Here is a 20679-nt window from a genome sequence, read left to right on the forward strand (position 1 = left end):
TGGTGAGCTTGAAGAAATGTCAACAGAAACGTCCCAAACTGAAGAAGAAAGAGAAGAGAAGAATTGAAAAAAAGAGAAACAGAATGTCCCAAAACTGTAAGACAATTACAAAACGTATAACATACGTATACTGGGAATAGCAGAAGGAGGGGAAAGAGAAAAAACAAGAAATATTTGAAGTAAGAATGGCTGAGAATTTTCTAAAATTAACAACACACCAAACCACAGATCTAGGAAACTCACAGAACATCAGATAGGCTAAATGTAAAAAAAACTACACTTAAGCATATCTTATTCAAACTGATAAAATCCAAGGACCAAAAAAGATCTTGAAAGAAGCCAGAGAGAAAAAATCCTTACTAATAGAAGAACAAAGATAAGATTATCCTGGATGCTTCTTGAGAAACTATACAAGGAAAAAGAGTAGAGTGAAATATTTCTATAAAATGTTGAAAGAAAAAGATTCATCAACCTAGAATTTTGTGTACACAAAATTGTCTTTGAAAAGTGAAGGAGAAATAAAGACTTTCTTGGATAAACAAAAACTGAGTGCATTTGCACAGTACACCTGACTACAAGAAATGTTAAAAGAAGTTCTTTAGAGACAGAGAAAGTGGTAGAGGTAAAAATAACTAAGATCTATATAAAGAAAGGAAGGTTGTCAGAGAAGGAGCAAATGGAGATAAAATATTTCATAATTCTATCGACTGATCTAGTAGACAAATGATTGTTCAAAATACTGATACAGCAACATTGTATTTGGCAATTATAACTTCTGGATAAGTAAAATGAAGGCCAACAATGGCATAAGGGACACTGGGAAAGAAGAATACTCTGTTACAAGGTAAATAAAACATCCAGGAAGCCATATATTGTTTGAAAGTGCACTTAGAAAACCTATAAATATATATTTCAAACTCTAGGAAAACCATAAAAAATTTTCAAAGAAGCAATTATACTAAGAAAGTGAAGAAAATGGAACCATATAAAGTACTCAACTAAAAGAAAAAAGAGGAATAACACGGACAAAAGAAACACAAACAAGTAGAATAAACAGAAAACATTTACAAATATGATAGACATTAATACAATTTATCAATAATCACTTTAAATATGACTGGTCTAAATATACTAATTAAGAGACAAAGATTGGCAAAGTAAATATAAAACAATGTGTGGTTAAATGAAAAGGCACAGACTAAGAGTAAAGGGAAGGAGAAATATATACCATGCTAACATTAATCAAAAGAAAACTGGATTACTTACATTAAATTCATAAAAACAGACCTGAAAGCAAGGATACTATGAGGGACATTATTACATAATGATAGACATGTCAATTCTTCACAAAGACAATTCTTAAGGTATATAATTCTAACACAAGGCATCGAAATATGAGGCACAATCTGATAGAACTGCAAGGAGAAATAGAAAAATCCACCATTATATTTGGAGACTTCAGCACACCTCTAACCTGTAACTGGTAATTCAAGCAGGCAGAATATCAGAAAGGATATAGTTGAACTACACAGCACCATCAATCAACTGGATTTAATTGACATTTATATAAGACTTCATTCAATAATAGCAGAAAACACATTTTTCTCATGCTTAAAGGAACATTCACCAAAATAGACCATATAAAACATACCTTAACAAATTTAAAATAATACAAATAACATAAAATAAGCTTTAAGATCTCAATGGAATTAAACTAGAAACCACTAACAAAGAGAGAGCTGAAATGTCTCAAAATATCTGGAGATCAAGCAACAAACTTCTAAAACATTCTAACTAATTGAAAATGAAAATACAACTTATCTAAATTTGTGGGCTACAGCTAATACAATACACAGAGAAAAGTTACAGCATTAAATGTATGTGTTAGAAAAGACCATCTAAAATCAATAATCTAAACTTCCATCTTAGGAAACTAGAAAAAGAAGAGCAATGTAAACTCAAAGCAAACAAAGAAAAGAACAAAAATCAGAGCAAAAATCAATTAAAGGAAAATGGACAATCAACAAAGAAAATCAACAAAACCAAAAGCTGGGAAAGATAAACCTCTAGCCAGCTTAAGCAAGAAAATAAGTCAAAGAAAATGCATATTACTAATACCAGATATAAGGGGGCTGGGGGGCTATAGCTATTGAGCCCACAGGTATTAAAAACAGTGGTCCCCAACCTTTTTGGCACTAAAGACTAGTTCAGTGGAAGACAACTTTTCCACGAACTGGGGAAGGTATTGAGATTACTCAAGCAAATTACGTTTAATGAACTCGATGAACAGGAAGTAGAACTCAGGCAGTAATGCAAGCGATGGGAGCAGCTTTACAGCTTCACTTTACAGATGCTGGCCTGTCACTTGCTGGCCTGTCACTCGCCACCTACTGTGTGGCCTGTGTGGCTTGGTTCTTAACAGGCCACAGACCAGTACCAGTCTTTGGCTCTGAGGTTGAGGACCCCTGATAAAAAGGATAATAAATGAATATTATAAACAATTTTATGCCACAAATTTGATACTTAGATGAAGTGGAACAAAAAAAGACATAATCTGCCAAAACTCCACAAGGATTAGAAGATAATCTGAAAGAAATTGAATTAATAACCTACCAAAGACAAAAAAAGCACTAGACCTAGATGTTTTCACTGGTGAATTCTACCGAACATTTAAGGTAGAAATGATACCAATTTTCTAGGATCCCTATAAGAAAACGGGAAGTGGAGTGAATATTTCCTAAATCATTCTATAAGGCTAGAATTACTGTAGTAGTAAGACCACACAAAGATAGAAAAACTAGACTAGTATCTCTCATGAACACAGATGTGAAAAACAATCACAAATCAAAGCAAGTGATGTATAAAAAGAACTATATACTAATCAAAAGTGAAGGAAATGAATGATTCACTTTTCAGTGTGGCCCCCTACCCTGCTTTACTCCTTCGCTAAGCCATTGAGGCCAATTGTTAGTGAAAGTGAAAGTCACTAAGTCAAGTCCGACTCTTTGGAACCCCATGGACTATATAAATCCATGGAATTCTCCAGGCAAGAATACTGGAGTAGGTAGCCTTTCCCTTCTCCAGGGAAACTTCCCAACCCAGGGATTGAAGCCAGGTCTCCCATACTGCAGGCGGATTCTTTACCAGCTGAGCCACAAGGGAAGCCCTGAATAAGTATCTAAAAGAAAGCTGGAAAAAAAAATTTATTTATTCCAGGTTTGAAAGGCTAGTTCAATATTCAAAATTTAATTAATCTAATCCACCACACCAAAAGTCTAAGGAAGAAAAATTGTATAATTATATCAACAGATATAGAAAAAGCATCTGACAAAATTTAATACCAGTGGATTACTAAAAACTTGGTGAACAGCCCAATTAAAAAATGAATAAAAAATCTAAACAGGCACCCCACCAAAAAGAATACACAAATTGTAAATAAGCATAAATACTCAACATCTTTTGTCATTAAGGTAATGCAAATTAAAATGAGATATAGAATGGCTAAAATCAAAAAAGCTGACCGTATCAAATGCTGGTGAGGATATGGAGCAACAGAACTCTCCTTCATTATTGGTGGAATGCAAAACGGCACAGCCACTTTGGAAAACAGTTTGATAGTGTCTTACAATGTTAAACATAGTATTACCATATGATCGAGGAAATGTAATCCTAAATATTTGCCCAAATTATTTGACAAAGTATGTCCATACAAAAACCTGCATACAAGTGTTTATAGTGCCTTTATTTATAATTGTCCAAAACCCAAAGTAACCAAAATGTCCTTCTATAGTTGAATGGGTAAGCAAATTGGTACATCATACAATGTAGTATCATTCAGCAATAAAAATAAGTGATCAAGCCACAAAAGGCATGGAAGAACCTTAAATACTTATTGCTAAGTGAAAGAAGTCAATCCGAGAAGGCTACATATTGTATGATTCCAATTACATGACAGTCTGGAAAAGGCAAAACTATATAGATAGTGGGAAAAAAAATCAGTATTTAGTAGGGGTTAGAAAGGGAGGCAGTGAGGAGAAATGAATATGTGAAGCACAGGAGATCTTCAGAGTGGTGATAATATTCTGTACGACGCTAACGATAGATACATGATATGCACGGTCAAAATCCAGAGAAGTGTATATGACACAAAGAGTGAATCTTAATGGAAACTATGGGCTTAGTTAGTTCTAGTCATCAATCATAACACATATACTACACTAATTCAAGATGTTAATATTAGGGGAAACTGTGCAAGGAAGAGAAAGTATATGAGAAAACTTGCACTATAGGTTCAACATTTCTATAAACCTAAAACTGCTTTAAAAAACAGTCTATTCAGTATGGAGATTCCTTAAAAAACTAGCAATAAAACTATGATATGACCCAACAATCCCACTATTTGGCATATACCCTGAGAAAACCATAACTGAAAAAAGACACATGTACCTCAGTTTTCACTGCAGCACTATTTACAATAGCTAGGACATGGAAGCTGTGGTATATGTGTGTGCACACACACACACACACACACACACACACACCCAGAATATTACTCAGCCATAAAAAGGAATATGAACCTAGAGCCTGTTCATCATACAGAGTGAAGTTTAGTCAGAAAGAGAAAATCAAGTATTGTATATTAATGCATATATATGGAATCTAGAAAGATGGTACTGATAAATCTATTTTCAGGGCAGCAATGAAGATGCAGACATAAAGAACAGACTTATGGACAAGGAGAGGGGGAAGAAAAGGGTGGGACAAATGGAGAGAACTGCACGGAAACATACGCACTACCATGTGTAAAATAGATAGCCAGTGGGAATTTCTTATGACTCAGGGAACTCAAACTGGGACTCCGTGACAATCTAGGGGGTGGGATGGAGTGGGAGGTGGGAGGGAGGTTCCAGAGGGAGAGGACATAGTATAGCTATGGCTGATTTGCACTGCTGTATGGCAGAAACCAACACAATATTGTAAACCAATCATCCTTCAACTGGGCTTCCCCAGTGGCTCAGACAGCAAAGAATCTGCCTACAGCGTGGGAGACCTGGGTTTAATCGCTGGGTCAGGAAGATCCCCTGGAGAAGAGAATGGCTCTCCACTCCAGTATTCTTGCCTGGAGAATGCCATGGACAGAGGAGGCTGGTGAGCTACAGTCCACGGGGTCACAAAGAGTCAAACACGACTGAATGAGCAACACTATCCTTCAATTAAAACTAAAAGTTTTTAAAAAGTCTATGAATTTTTTTGAAGAAATAAGATAAATATTACCACTACTATTATATAGCTCACACGGACCAAAGCCTTATCTAATTCAATGAAACTAAGCCATGCCATGTGGGGCCACCCAAGACGGATGAGTCATGGTGGAGAGGTCTGACAGGATGTGGTCCACTGGAGAAGGGAATGGTAAACCACTTCAGTATTCTTGCCTGGAGAACCCCATGAACAGTATGAAATGGCAAGATGATAGGATAGTGAAGACAGAGGATGAGATGGCTGGATGGAATCAGCGAGTCGATAGACATGAGTTTGGGTAAACTCCGGGAGTTGGTGATGGACAGGGAGGCCTGGCATGCTGCGATTCAAGGGGTTGCAAAGCGTTGGACAAGACTGAGTGACTGAACTGAACTGATTATATAGCTGTTCTGGAAACATCAGATATTATAATTGGATGAGAGAACTAACTAAGGCATAAATACAGAAAACAACCACCAGTTAAAAATATAGTGGAAGTTAAGATCATTTATGGATAACAAGAAATAAGAACTATGACTAGCAATAAAATTACAAAAGTTGTAGAATTTATGGGAACAAATATTAAAGCTCTACTGGGTTGAAAAAGACTATAATACCATGGAATGATACTTTTTTTTCCTAACGAAAAAAAAAATCAATATTGAAAAAATATTCACTACCTAAAAACAAACAAAAATAGCCATTCAATGAAGTAAAAATCCCAACATGCTTCCCTGGGGGAATCTCTGGAAATTCTAAAGTTCATTTGAAAACAGGCTAAATATCTGTGTAGGTACCAAGTCTGATTTATATATCACTTTAATTTTGAAAATTAACAGTGTCTGATACAAGGTAAGTGCTTGAAAAAATGAAAAAACACTGAAAAGGAAATTAGGAGGAACTTGCCATCCAACATCAAAATTGAAAGTGACAGTATGATAAGGACAGAGACCACTGGGAAAACAAGTAATTCAGAAACAGAAAAAGCATACAGAAATTGAAATGAAAGAGAAGTCGCTCAGTTGTGTCCGACTCTTTGTGACCTGTGGACTGTAGCCCACCAAGCTCCTCCGTCCATGGGATTCTCCAGGGAAGAATACTGGAGTGGGTTGCCATTTCCTTCTCCAGGGGATATTCCCGACCCAGGGATCGAACCCAGGTCTCCCACATTGCAGGCAGATGCTTTAACCTCTGCGCCACCAGGGAAGCCCTACAGAAATTAAGTACATATCAAAGGTGGCCATTCAAATACCTAAGAGAAAAATGAACTAGTCAAATATTAGTCATTTGGAAAACAACAATCATACTTCACTTTACACAGAAACTAAATTACTGATGGATCAAAAAGTTAAAATATTAAAGTCCAAAAGACAACAAAATATGTAATTTACGATCTAAGAGTTGAGAATGTCCTTCTGAACATGAAACATGGTTTTTCTGAACCATGGTTTTTCTAATCTCTTCACTGAAAAGTACTAGAAACGATAGCCAATGTAAAACCAATGGATACTTCCTGAAGCCCAGATTAAATATCATTTCCCATTAAAAGATACCAGATGTCCTGGCTATGGTTTTTCCAGTGGTCATGTATGGATGTGAGACTTGGACTATAAAGAAAGCTGAGTGCTGAAAAATTGATGTTTTTGAACTGTGGTGTTGGAGAAGACTCTTGAGAGTCCCTTGGACTGCAAGGAGATCCAACCAGTCCATTCTGAAGGAGATCAACCCTGGGCATTCATTGGAAGGACTGATGTTGAAGCTGAAACTCTAATACTTTGGCCACTTGATGCGAAGACTGATTCACTGGAAAAGACTCTGATGTTGGGAAAGATTGAGGGCAGGAGAAGGGGACGACAGAGGATGAGATGGTTGGATGGCATCACTGACTCAATGGACATGGGTTTGGGTAGACTCCAGCAGTTGGTGATGGACAGGGAGGCCTGGCGTGCTGCGGTTCATGGGGTTGCAAAGAGTTGGACAAGACTGAGAGACTGAACTGAACTGACCTGTCCTAGGAGAAACAGTTGATTCCCCATAGTTAAGTCCAGAACATTTCGTCTAACAGGGAGAAAGGAAGCTATCAAAGACAAATTAAGATCACATCCAGCTTGAACAGGCCTTCACTGGCCAAAGATGGGACAATCTGAACATTAAGAAGGATATAGTATCTACAATGGATTGAAGTATCTCAAATATGCTTATGTTCACAAGTTCATTCACAACAATACTAAAATAAAAAACCAAATTAAAAACAAAAAACAAACCTCATCTCATAGTCACCTTTGTGCAGTTAGTAAACAACTCATTATTTTGAAAATTGGTAAATAAGAGAAATATTCAATAATCTGGCTTTTTCTCTAAAAACTATTCCTCAGAGAAATCAGACAACTGGTAAAAAGGAAACTTTACATTTTATAACAATAAAAAAATGTATCTAGGCCATAATTTTCAATGGCTGTTTATATCACAAAAAGAGACACTAGATAGTACCTATTGCCTGATGAAGTACACAGTGCCATTTCTAAAACGCTGTTCACAAAAATCAAAATGGAATCTTATCAAACATCTGGACCTAACAACTAACATATAGAAAATTCAAAGTCAGAGTAACATGCTACACAATGGCAGCAAAATCAGACTGTGATGACCTGCTTTTATCAACAAAAAACTGTGAGGAGAAAAATTGAGAGATGGAGGGTTATCTACAGATTAAAAAAGATATAACCTCAGCCTCTTCAACCTCAGTCAATGTTTGAATCTTGCATTCCAATTCAAACTCCAAATAAACAGAAGACAAGTGGAGAAATGTAAACACTAAGCGCCTATTTGAAGAACTTATAAAATTGAAGCAATGGACATCACCAGATGGTCGACACCGAAATCAGACTGATTATATTCTTTGCAGCCAAAGATACAGTCAGCAAAAACAAGACCGGGAGCTGACTGTGGCTCACATCATGAACTCCTTATTGCCAAATTCAGATGGAAACTGAAGAAAATGGAGAAATCCTCTAGACCATTCAGGTATGACCTAAATCAAATCCCTTATGACTATACAGTGGAAGTGAGAAATAGATTTAGGGATTAGATCTATAGACAGAGTGCCTGATGAACTATGGATGGAGGTTCATGACATTGTACAGGAGACAGGAATCAAGACCATCCCCAAGAAAAAGAAATGCAAAAAAGCAAAATGGCTGTCTAGGTAGGCCTTACAAATAGCTGTGAAAAGAAGGGAAGAGAAAAGCAAAGGAGAAAAGGAAAGATATACCCATTTGAATGCAGAATTCCAAAGAATAGCAAGAAGAGATAAGAAAGCCTTCTTCAGTGATCAATGCAAAGAAATAGAGGAAAACAACAGAATGGGAAAGATTAGAGATCTCTTCAAGAAAATCAGAGAAACCAAGGGAACATTTTATGCAAAGATGGGCTCAATAAAGAACAGAAATGGTACGAACCTAACAGAAGCAGAAGATATGAAGAAGAGGTGGCAAGAATACACAGAAGAACTGCACAAAAAAGATCTTCATGACTCAGATAATCACGGTGGTGTGATCACTCACCTAGAGCCAGACATCCTGGAATGTGAAGTCAAGTGGGCCTTAGGAAGCATCACTATGAACAAAGCTAGTGGAGGTGATGGAATTCCAGTTGAGCTATTTCAAATTCTAAAAGATGATGTTGTGAAAGTGCTGTACTCAGTATGTCAGCAAATTTAGAAATCTCAGCAGTGGCCAACAGGACTGGAAAAGGTCAGTTTTCATTCCAATCCCAAAGAAAGGCAATACCAGAATGCTCAAACTACCGCACAACTGCACTCATCTCACATGCTAGTAAAGTAATGCTCCAAATTCTCCAAGCCAGGCTTCAGCAATACATGAAGCATGAACTTTCAGATGTTCAAGCTGGTTTTAGAAAAGGCAGAGGAACCAGAGATCAAATTGCCAACATCCACTGGATCATGGAAAAAGCAAGAGAGTTCCAGAAAAAACATCTATTTCTGCTTTCCTTTGTGTGGATCACAATAAACTATGGAAAATTCTTAAAGAGATGGGAATACCGGCCCACCTGACCTGCCTCCCGAGAAATCTGCATGCAAGTCAGGAAGCAACAGTTAGAACTGGACATGGAACAACTGAACATGGAACAACTGAACATGGAACAACAAACTGGTTCCAAATTGCACAAGGAGTACATCAAGGCTGTATACTGTCACCCTACTTCATGTTACCCTACATCATGAGAAACATTGGGCTGGAGGAAGCAAAAGCTGGAGTCAAGACTGCTGGGAAAAATATCAATAACCTCAGATATGCAGGTGACAACACCCTTATGGCAGAAAGCGAAGAACTACTAAAGAGCCTCTTGATGAAAAGTGAAAGAGGAGAGTGGTAAATTTGGATTAAAGCTCAACATTCAGAAAACTAAGATCATGGCATCCAACCCCATCACTTCATGGCAAATAGATGGGGAAACAGTGGAAACGGTGTCAGACTTTATTTTGGGGGGCTTCAAAATCATTGCAGATGCTGACTGCAGCCATGAAATTAAAAGACGCTTACTCCTTGGAAGGAAAGTTATGACCAACCTAGACAGCATATTAAAAAGCAGAGACATTACTTTGCCAACAAAGGTCCATCTAGTCACGGCTACGGTTTTTCCAGTGATCATGTATGGATGTGAGAGTTGGATTACAAAGAAAGCTGAGTGCTGAAAAATTGATGTTTTTGAACTGTGGTGCTGGAGAAGACTCTTGAAGAGTCCCTTGGACTGCAAGGAGATCCAACCAGTCCATCCTAAAGGAGATCAGTCCTGGGTGTTCATTGGAAGGATTGATGTTGAAGCTGAAGCTCCAATACTGTGGCCACCTGATGCGGAGAGCTGACTCATTGGAAAAGACCCTGATGTCGGGAAAGATTGAGGGCAGGAGAAGGGGACAACAGAGGATGAGATGGTTGGATGGCATCACCGACTCAACGGACATGGATTTGGGTGGACTCCGGGAGTTGGTGATGGACAGGGAGGCCTAGCGTGCTGTGGTTCATGGGGTCGCAAAGAGTCGCACATGACTGAGTGACCTAACTGAACTGAATGTTATTTTTCTGCAGGGTTATAAATTATGGTTAAAGAGTAATATCCTAATTTTTTAGAGATATATGCCTGCAGATTAAAAAAAAATTACTAACGTGTGATGTAAGGGCGAGTAGTGCATTTCACAATAATTTATTGGTGAAAGATATAATTTTAGTTCTAAATCTGAATGAATCAAGGAAGATTCTTAATATTTTTGATCGGATATTAAAGAAATCAGAGCATAGTTATTTAGTGACAATAGCTACTACATATATTTTTCCACTTGCAATTTAAACTAAAAATGAACAGCCATCCCTTGGTATCCAGTGGGGATTGATTCCACGTTTCCCCTCAGATCTGCAGATGCTTAAGTCCTTTATATATAATGGTGAAGTATTTGCATACAACTTAAGAATATCTTTCTGTATACTTTAAATCATTTCTAAACTACTTATAATACCTAATACAATGTAAATGCTATGCAAACAGCTGTAAATACAATGTAAATGCTATGTAAATAGTTTCCATCACGTGAGCAAAGTTTTGCTTTTTGGAACTTTTTGGAATTTTTGGAGAATATGTTAATTCCTGTTTGGTGGAACCTTCAAGTGCAGATATAAAGTTGTTGTTTAGTTGCTAAGTCAATGTTCAACTTTTTTGCAAACCTATGGACATTAGCCCACCAGGCTCCTCGGTCCATGGGATTTCCCAGGCAAGAATACTGGAGTGGGTTGCTATTACCTACTCCAGGGGATCTTTCTGACCCAGGCATTGAACTTGCATCCCCTGCATTACAGGCAGATTCTTGACCACTGAGCCACCTGGGAAGCCCTGAAGATATGAAAGGTCAAGTGTAATAAAAGCCTTTACTCTCCTCATGTCCTTATGCTCTTGATATCCTAAGCTTCTCACAGTTCCCTGGGCATAAATAGTTCCTTCTATAATTCCTTGCACTTGCTATTATGAATGAAATTATTTTTGCATGACGAACTCCTACTCATACTTTAAGAACCAACTCAAAAGTAATGTCTATAACGAAACATTTCTAACCATCCCAGCATTACATTCTGTTCATTATACAGCCAATAATGCTATAACATAGAAACTATTTTTTATGGTACTTATTTATACTGTCATTTATTTGTTTTTTGCATGTGCTTCCCTAAAAGTTGAGAGTGATCTTTATATCTCTACCTCCTAACACATGAACTCTGCTAGAGGGTGCTCAATAAATAGTTGCAGAATCAAACTCAACTAATTATCAATGCAGTATATAAAAATGACTTCAAAATTGACCATGTCTAAGAAGTCTTGTTGAGTATTTTTCTGAAAAGACTTAAAAAGACAAGGCATACCATTCAAATTTTGTAACAACAATCTTACTAATAAGATGGGAAACAGCCATGCATTTAGATTGATTAGCCCTTTCAGTGATTTTTTTTTTGTTTAAATACTCTCAACACTTCATCTAAAGAAGCTATACCCAAACGTTTTAGTGAAAAAATAGCATGAACTGACTACCTACTCCTTCAGCTACTATCTTGAGATGAAAAATAAAAACAAAAATCTTAAAAAAAAAAAGTATAGAATTTGACATCAGTGGGAAAAGTTGCAAATTAACTTACAACACAAACATTTTAAAAGTTATTAAATTAAATAACTGAAAGAAACAGTGAGAGGAAACCTAAAGCACTAATTGTAAAAAACCCTTTTGACAGATTTTACACTACAGTCTAGATACACATACTTATATACATATATAAATGAAAACAATACTTACCCCTAGCAACATAATGGAATCTGAGATATTTTATTCACTTTTTCATTGAAAAGAAAAACAAGCAAAACCCTCCTGGTAGACTTGCCAAAATGATTTTATACCCCACTAACGGGTTGAGATTTAAAGTTTGGTAAGCACTGTCCAAAGAAATTCTGCATATTATCAATAATCCCTAGGCTACACTGATAGCCACAGTCTTACAACAAATCTATATATGAAATACATCTATATCAGAAAAATTATGAATAGGATATATAATTTTTAATAGGACACAGTAATTTCTGCTATTGTTAGGAAAAGTAAAATGGAATCTCGATATCAAAAAAAAAAAATGAGGGATATTTTTGTGCACCATAGTCTTAGAGCTCTAAGTGACAAGGCCACGATTCTTAGCTGAATACTGTTAAAGGAACTGAGACTTTAGTTGAAACAATATTACTCTCAAGTTTAGTATTATTCTCAAGTTCTCCTTGAAGTCTAAGAAAGCCTTGTTTAAGAAATTCAATTCCAAATATTAGTTAAACTGTGAGATAATATAACGTTAAAAATTTTCATGGTGTGTCCACCTCAAACTTAAATTGAAGACAAATCATTCTTCCTAACAGATATCTTTAAGTGTCTGTTATATAGAAATGTTATGGCTGCCCCTAACTGCAAGACACTTTAAAAAACTTGTTTTCAAAAAAAATTTTCTTTTCATAGCCAAATATGACATAAAATTCTTACCTGATTTTATTTTGTTAAAATCTAATAGTTAAACATTCTCTGGTAACTACCATAAGGCAATGAAGCTTTTCCCAACATTTATAAAAATTTCTTTAGGTAACACTGGATCTGCATAAATATTACTTTCAACATGAAATATTTTTGCTAAAAAGTTAGTGATTTCAAAAGAAAATTTTCATGAAATCATAAATAGAACTTTAAATACAAAGACATTCCAGAAAAAAAGAGCATTTATGTATATCAAATAAAATTGCCATTTACTTTTTACAAGACTGCCATAGACACATGAAGTTGTGCCCAGGTTTTCTCACTGGATCTCCATGTTGACTAGATGCACTGAATGGAGAAGGCTGAGAACTGTTAGGCTGGCTCTGAACTTGAACAGCTGGTGAAGGTGTCATTGGAGTGTTCTGTGAAAAAGACAAACCACACAGTTTGTGAAATGACACTGAAAAACATTCATATAGTACAGGTTTGTGAATTTGATTACAGTGATAGTTACGCACTTTCAAAGTAACATTCACACTTGGGAGTTTTAATGATTATCTTTTGGATACTCTTTAAGAAGATAACTAATTTCAGAAACACATTTAAGAAGTCAAATTCATTTCATATGAATCACAAAGGCAAGACTGCATTCTTACTGTCACAGAATACACATAACTTAGAATTAAAGATTTTTATATTGATAATATCGGGTAGAAATACAACTATAGATTAAACAGAGAAAAATTATAAATGTACCCATTTTATTTACTAACATATCCTTCACAAGAAAAAAAATCAACTGTAAATTATTATTTCTTTGTATAATATCTCCTTTAAGATTGTAATGAGTAACATAAAACCATATATAGTAAAAATCAAAGGGAATTTCAGATGTTAAGAATGATGTAACCATTTAAGTAAAATGTTGTAAATATTACTTTGCAGTAAAAGCTATTTTAACTAACAACTTCAATCTTTAAAGGTGGTCTGTTATACATTTTGATGGATTATACAAGAAAAGGATTCTTATTGTATGCATAAATTTTCTAAATATTAGCTACATTTTTTTTCCTTTATATCCCATCCTTTTCTCTCTGAAAAACACATAATAATTATAATGTAGCTTAAAACACAATTTGAAACAATACAGTTTGAGGTTTAACTCAGATTTCATTCATAACATACATGGCACAAAGGAAAAAAAATGTTAAATTCCTCACAGACATGATTAGCATACCATTTTCAAAGTATTGTTTAGAGGAAATACATTTAAACTCTGGGAAAATACTAAATGTATTTGCTTGTTTATAAAGTGATATTGGAAACAGTGAAGCAAAACTAAGCTAAAAATTGCTGAAAACCTCTTATTTGAAAGTCACAGTACTTTATAAAAAAATAGACAAAACAGAAACAGATAAGGCTATAGCATAAAAATGAATAAAGGAAAAGAATAAAGTGCCAAGAGTGAAGGTTCTTAGAAATGTGGAGTCATTAGAACTTTTGAGTTCTAAGCTCTAAGGAAAAAAAAATTTACTTTGAGATGTGATTGAAGTTTTTATAATAGAGTTTCATTCTTACAGTTTTCTAATATTTTTACTAAGAAAATATATACACGCATGAAAACCATGCATTTTAGGGCAGTACAGGTATCAATGGCTAGAAGTTAGACTTTCCAGCTTGACAGAACAGGACTCAGAATTTTAATCTGCCTTTTAACCAGCTATGTGACCCTGGGCAAACTACATAATATCTCTGATTTTCAATTCCCTTAGCCGGAAAGTATAATAAAATCTAACTTCTGGGATGGTAGGAAGACTATAGAAACTCTACATGAAGAGCCTAGCTCTAGATTCTCAATAAATGGCAACTGTTACTATTATTATTTATGTTAATAGAGAAGTCCAAAGTGGAACCATATTCTAGAGGAAAGATGATGAGTTCACTTTGGGGACAAGAACAGATCAGCAAGTGCAATTATTTAGCAATAGTTAAAGTTACTTATCTAGCAATAGTTAAATTATCTAGCAGTAGTTAAAGCTGGAACAAGAATCTGACAATCATACACCTGTGAATTCTTAAAGTCATAAAAACTAACAGTGAGAGAGCAGACACAGGGGTTGGGATCAGAGAGAAAGGAAGGGAAGAATAACATCAGAATCAATCCATTTACCAGGAAAAAAAAAGTCAAACTGTTTCCTTGAAATGAAACTACTGCATAAAAAAATCCATGAAATTCCAGTAAGTAGGAGTAACCGAGGATCAGTTTGAATCAAATACAAATATTGAAGAGTGACAGAAATATAACCTCAGAATTATAATTAAAGGGTAAATCTGTCAGAGCTATCAAATTCCCTCAGAATGAACTTTCTGGTTCCCTACACTATTACCATTTACCCCAGGTATTTTATTGACTAGCTTGTCATATACTTTTAAATTAGGTTTATTTTTGTTTTTGATATGCTAACAAAGCTTTATCCTATTTTTTTCTTCATTGTAGAACTCTAACTGGTATCATATAGGAAAGTTAAATAACAGGGAAACAGGGTATTTAGCCTCAACTGTTAATGATTTATGAGGATGTGGCAAGGATGACTGAAGTTAATCCAAACAGTTCAATTAAGAATGAATAAAAGACATATTAACCAAATGCAATGTGCAGAAAATTGTTTAAATATTGCATCTGGTGTTCTCTGGATCTTAATTCAAACAAAATTTATAAAAACACATTTTTAAAGACTAAGAACAAACTGAGTATCATGCAATATTAAGATTTGTTAGGTATGATTCGGTATTATAAATACTTATAAATATATATTGAAGTATTTATTAGTGACTTAAAATCTTTGGGACTTACTTTACTGCAGGGGAAAAACGGTACTGAGAAGAGATGAAACTAGAAAGGCAATGGTAACATTATTTAAAGCTGGGTGAAGGCTAAGGTTGGGTGAAGGCCAGTAAGCCTCTCATCTTGTGTATGTCTAAAATTTTCACAATAAAAAGTAAACAACAACAAAAAAAGAGCTAAATATATCAATAAAACAAAATGAATTAAACTACTTATAGAAAATACCAAATGAAAAATTCCAAGACTCGCATTTTCTTTGAATAAAGCAGTATATTTACTTTATCGGGAGAAGTACAAATAACCTCAGAAACACAGATGATACCATCCTTATGGCAGAAAGTGAAGAGGAACTAATGAGCCTCTTGATGAGAGTAAAAGAGCTGGCTTAAAACTCAACATTCAGAAAACTAAGATCATGGCACTTGGTCCCATGACTTCATGAAAAATAGATGGGGTAACAATGGAAACAATGAGAGACTTTATTTTCTTGGGCTCCAAAATCACTGCAGATGGTGACTGCAGCCATGAAATTACAAGATGCTTGCTCCTTGGAAGAAAAGCTATGACCAACCTAGATAGCACATTATGAAGTAGAGACATTACTTTCCCAACAAAGGTCTGTCCAGTCAAAGGTATGGTTTTTCCAGTAGTCATGTACGGATGTGAGAGTTGGAATAAAGAAAGCTGAGTGCCTAAGCATTGATGCTTTTGAACTGTGGTGTTGAAGAAGACTCTTGAGAGTGCCTTGGACTGCAAGGAGATCCAACCAGTCAACACTAAAGGAAATCAGTCCTGAATATTCATTGGAAGGACTGATGCTGAAGCTGAAGCCCCAGTACTTCGGCCTGATGTGAAGAATTGACTCGTTGGAAAAGACTCTGATGCTGGGAAAGATTGAAGGCAGGAGGAGAAGAGGATGACAGAGGATGAGATGGCTGGATGGCATCACCGACTCCATGGACATGAGTTTGAGGAGCTCTGGGAGTTGGTGATAGACAAGGAAGCCTGGCGTGCTGCAGTCCATGGGGTCGCAAAGAGTAGGACACAACTGAGTGACTGGACTGAACTGAACTGGAAGTAGTATTTTTTATTTTTTCCTATATTAGAAAATTACATATTTCTTTCAATAAAACTAATTTTTAATAGTTTGTTTACACTCACTGTTCTTTAAAGTACTACTTAAATTATGTTTTAAGAACTAGGTCTTTTACATAAAATGCAAAATATATTTCTTTTAGGATGTAAAAGTGCCTGATCATTAACCATAACCCTAACTTAAATATAAATGTAAAAGTAGTCTCAAAATCATGTTTTTGGAATGATCACTCCTGAGGAATACTGTTCAATACTATTCTTTGTTCTGCTCTACTGAAGAACTAACTTTTCGTATTCTAGTACCTCTCTAGTAGTGTGTGACCAGAAAAGTAAAATTATACAAAGAATATGAAATAATTCTGTGATTCCTTTTTTAATGTAAAATTATCTAAAATGTTAATGTAGCAATTTTATTTTTGGCAAAGATATTTCCTTTTGTTAAAATAAGAAATTATAATCTTGCCTTCCTCTAACATCTTTATAAGAGTAAACTGTGGCTGAAACTTCTAGACTGTACTGATGTTATTTTCTGATACAAGACTTGGGATTTGAAGTTCTTAAACACTTATATGTTAATGAAGAATAAACCAGGCACTATAACACCTAAGGTCTAATTGAAAGAATTAGGAAAATACACTCTAAGGGGTAAGTAGAGATACTTTTAAACGCTTGTAAGGAACAAGAACTAAATTTATTCTAAATGTGGTATTAAAGAGGTTACACTTAGTCTAAACAAAATACACATCTTTACAGAAAAGAATTAAGACAATCACTGAAAAAGAGATCTTTGTTGAATGTGGGAAAGTTAATTCAACTCTTAAAAAGGTTATGGACAAGATAGTATCTAAGGTTCTTTCTGCTCTAATATTCCCTCATTTTCGTAACCTATCCAAGTCGTCTTATTAAGTATAACTAGACAATCAACACAAAGTCTATCTTATAAATAGAACACACTGAAGTGTAAATGAAAAAATCATTCAGTGCTAATGATTTCCTTAATTATTACAATTTCTACTAGCTTCCCTGGTGGCTCAGACGGTAATGCGTCTGCCTACCCTATGGAAGACCCAGCTTCAATCCTTGGGTTGGGAAGATCTCCTGGAGAAGGAAATGGTAACCCACTCCAGTACTCTTGCCTGGAAAATCCCATGGATGGAGGAACCTGGCAGGCTACAGTCCATGGGGTCGCAAAGAGTCGGACACGACTGAGAGACTTCACTTTCTTTCACTTTCAACACTAGTCTACAAATCTGAGCAGTAATGTGCTTCAAAAAAATTGAAATGACATTCCTGTGACTCTTGCTAAAATGATCTTCTAGACATAGCCCCCCGAGATTGCAGATATGCTTTCCGATGGGCTGGGTAACTTTTTAAACTCTTTATGAAAGAATGAAAGGGACCAGGAATGTTAGCACCATTTCAAAAAGGATTCACATATGAAGGACAGGAAACTAAGGAGCAGCATCTATAAAATGCCTTGAATAAGTACAATCAGGCATGACATCAGATCATAGGATGAACAGATACAGATACATTCAACATGTGTTTTATATGCTTCTGAAATAGACAAGTCTTCAGTTAAGTATAATTAATTTTTTCCATTTTTATTATCTTATATGCCAATCTAGATACAATTTCATGAACAGTGGAAGAGAGCAGGGCTCAGAATGTACCCTGAAGTTAAGTACTGCTGCTGCTGCTAAGCTGCTAAGTCACTTCAGTCGTGTCCGACCCTGTGCGACCCCATAGACGGCAGCCCACCAGGCTCCCCCGTCCCTGGGATTCTCCAGGCAAGAACACTGGAGTGGGTTGCCATTTCCTTCTCCAATGTGTGAAAGTGAAAAGTGAACGTGAAGTCACTCAGTCATGCCCGACCCTCAGCGACCCCACGGACTGCAACCTTCCAGGCTCCTCCATCCATGGGATTTTCCAGGCAAGAATACTGGAGAAGTTAAGTACAGTTATTTCATACTCAGCTAAATACCATTTAAATATAAAATACATGGTTATAGCATTTAGTTTCATATTTCTTTCCCCTTTATGTGTTCCTAGTATCTTTTCTGTAATAAAATTAATACAGCTAATTAGTGGGGGTGAGAAGGAACGAAACTGAGAAAAGAAATATTAAATAACAACAGCATTAGGAAGGATTATCTGTTGGCCATTCTCAGCAGGGGTATTTCCCTGCAGTCTTTCCAGCCCTGAGCATTCTGCAAGTCTAGAAGTTCCTTCTTGGTGTAAAGGTACCTCCTTAACATCCCCACCCCTTGAAATGCTATAAAATAACAAAATGTAGCTTAAAAAAAAAAAATCACATTTAAATTCCTCTATTTTGTCTACCCATTTAAAGTGCCAAATCAAATACTGGATAAAATGGTATTAAACCAAGGTCTAAAATGCAATTCTACGACTATATAAAGAAATTTAAAGAATCTGGCAACAGTGGAAATGGTTTTTATAAACAAGCTCTTAAGAAGGTCCAACAGCCTCCCTTCAAAGGAAACCTATGTGTTAGTTGCTCAGTCATGTCCAATTCTTTGTGACTTTATGGACTATAGCCCACCAGGCTCCTCTGTCCATGGGATTCTCCAGGCAAGAACACTAGAGTGGGTTGCCATTCGCTTCTCCAGGGAATCTTTTTGACGCAGGGACTGAACCTGGGTCTCCTGTGTTGTAGGCATATTCTTTACTGTGTGAGCCACCAAAGAGAAAATATACTTGCACCGTTACCGAGTGCCAGACTGTGTATTAGGCATTGTGCTAAGAGTTATACACAGATATCCTGTTTGTTTGTTTCTTATTCTTATATACACATGTATGTATGCTGTATCTCTTTTTCCTCGCAAAATTTTACATTTCTTCGTGCCAACAAAATACCAACTTCAAAAATAAAGACTATAGCTGTTTGAAATAAACTACCTTCTTGGGGGAGAATACATAAAAGTTTATACACATTTTTTAGATTAGGAGTAAGCATCACCGACTCAATGCACATGGGTTTCAGTGTACTCCGGGAGTTGGTGATGGACAGGGAGGCCTGGCATATTGCGGTTCATGGGGTCGCAAAGAGTTGGACACGTCTGAGTGACTGAACTGAAAATGTATTAATTTTATGGTTTGAATTAGATGTGTGTATGTCCAGTATGTTAAATTCTAGCATTGTAATCCTGAAATTATCTTTTAGTGATACTTATATCCTATAACCTAGTCATTAAAATAACGTTACATATAAAAGGATTATCTAGGATTTTACAAAGAAATCTTTTAGAATAGTGGCAAATGGGCTAAGAGCATGAGCTCTGGTTTCAGACCCACCAGATTTCAGTCCTGTACCACCTCATATTAGTTGGTAACCTTGGCGAATTATTTAGCATTGTGAGGCCTCTTCTCTAAAACAGAAATTATAATGTTTACCTAATAGAGTTTCTTTATGAATCAAATGACAAAATAGTGTAAAATTCCTAACACAGGTCCTAGTCTTAGCTAGTATTGCTTGTTTTTTGTTATTTAGGTATCATTATTGAACATAACACTAGAGGGTTAAAGGACACAATAAACAAGGGTGGATGAAGTAATTTCATAGTAAGGGAGGTTTTCTCTAATCTGGCTTGGTCAACTATAACTCTTTAGGATTACAAGGGAATCTAAAAAAAGTGGAACACATAAGATAAACAGGGAAATTGTTAAATATTAAAAAAATGTGCTGAATGCTTAGTATATGTTACATATTACATTATTAAACATTTTTTTCATGTGCTTTAATAAATGAAAAACTCAACCTGTATAAGCTTGAATAAAAATGACTTGGTATTTTCCACAACAACTCCACATTAATTACTGCCACGTACATAATATACACTGAAGAATCCTCAACCTATTTAGATACCTTGAAGTAGACCTAAGCAATACTAATATGAATTAAAAAACTCAT

The 20679-nt window shown here is 35.7% G+C and overlaps 1 protein-coding gene across 1 annotated transcript in view; it reads right to left on the reverse strand.

Moving 5' to 3' along the window:
• The window catches only part of ARID2 (AT-rich interaction domain 2), a 202198-nt gene that overhangs the window by 34919 nt on the left and 146600 nt on the right, over positions 1 to 20679 (reverse strand). The window contains exon 16 of the mRNA XM_018047898.1: positions 13082 to 13230. Within this exon, the coding sequence (XP_017903387.1) occupies positions 13082 to 13230 (149 nt within the window). The remainder of the gene's footprint in view (positions 1 to 13081; positions 13231 to 20679) is intronic.

This window comes from Capra hircus, chromosome 5, assembly GCF_001704415.2.
Source record: "Capra hircus breed San Clemente chromosome 5, ASM170441v1, whole genome shotgun sequence".
Classification (NCBI taxonomy): domain Eukaryota; kingdom Metazoa; phylum Chordata; class Mammalia; order Artiodactyla; family Bovidae; genus Capra; species Capra hircus.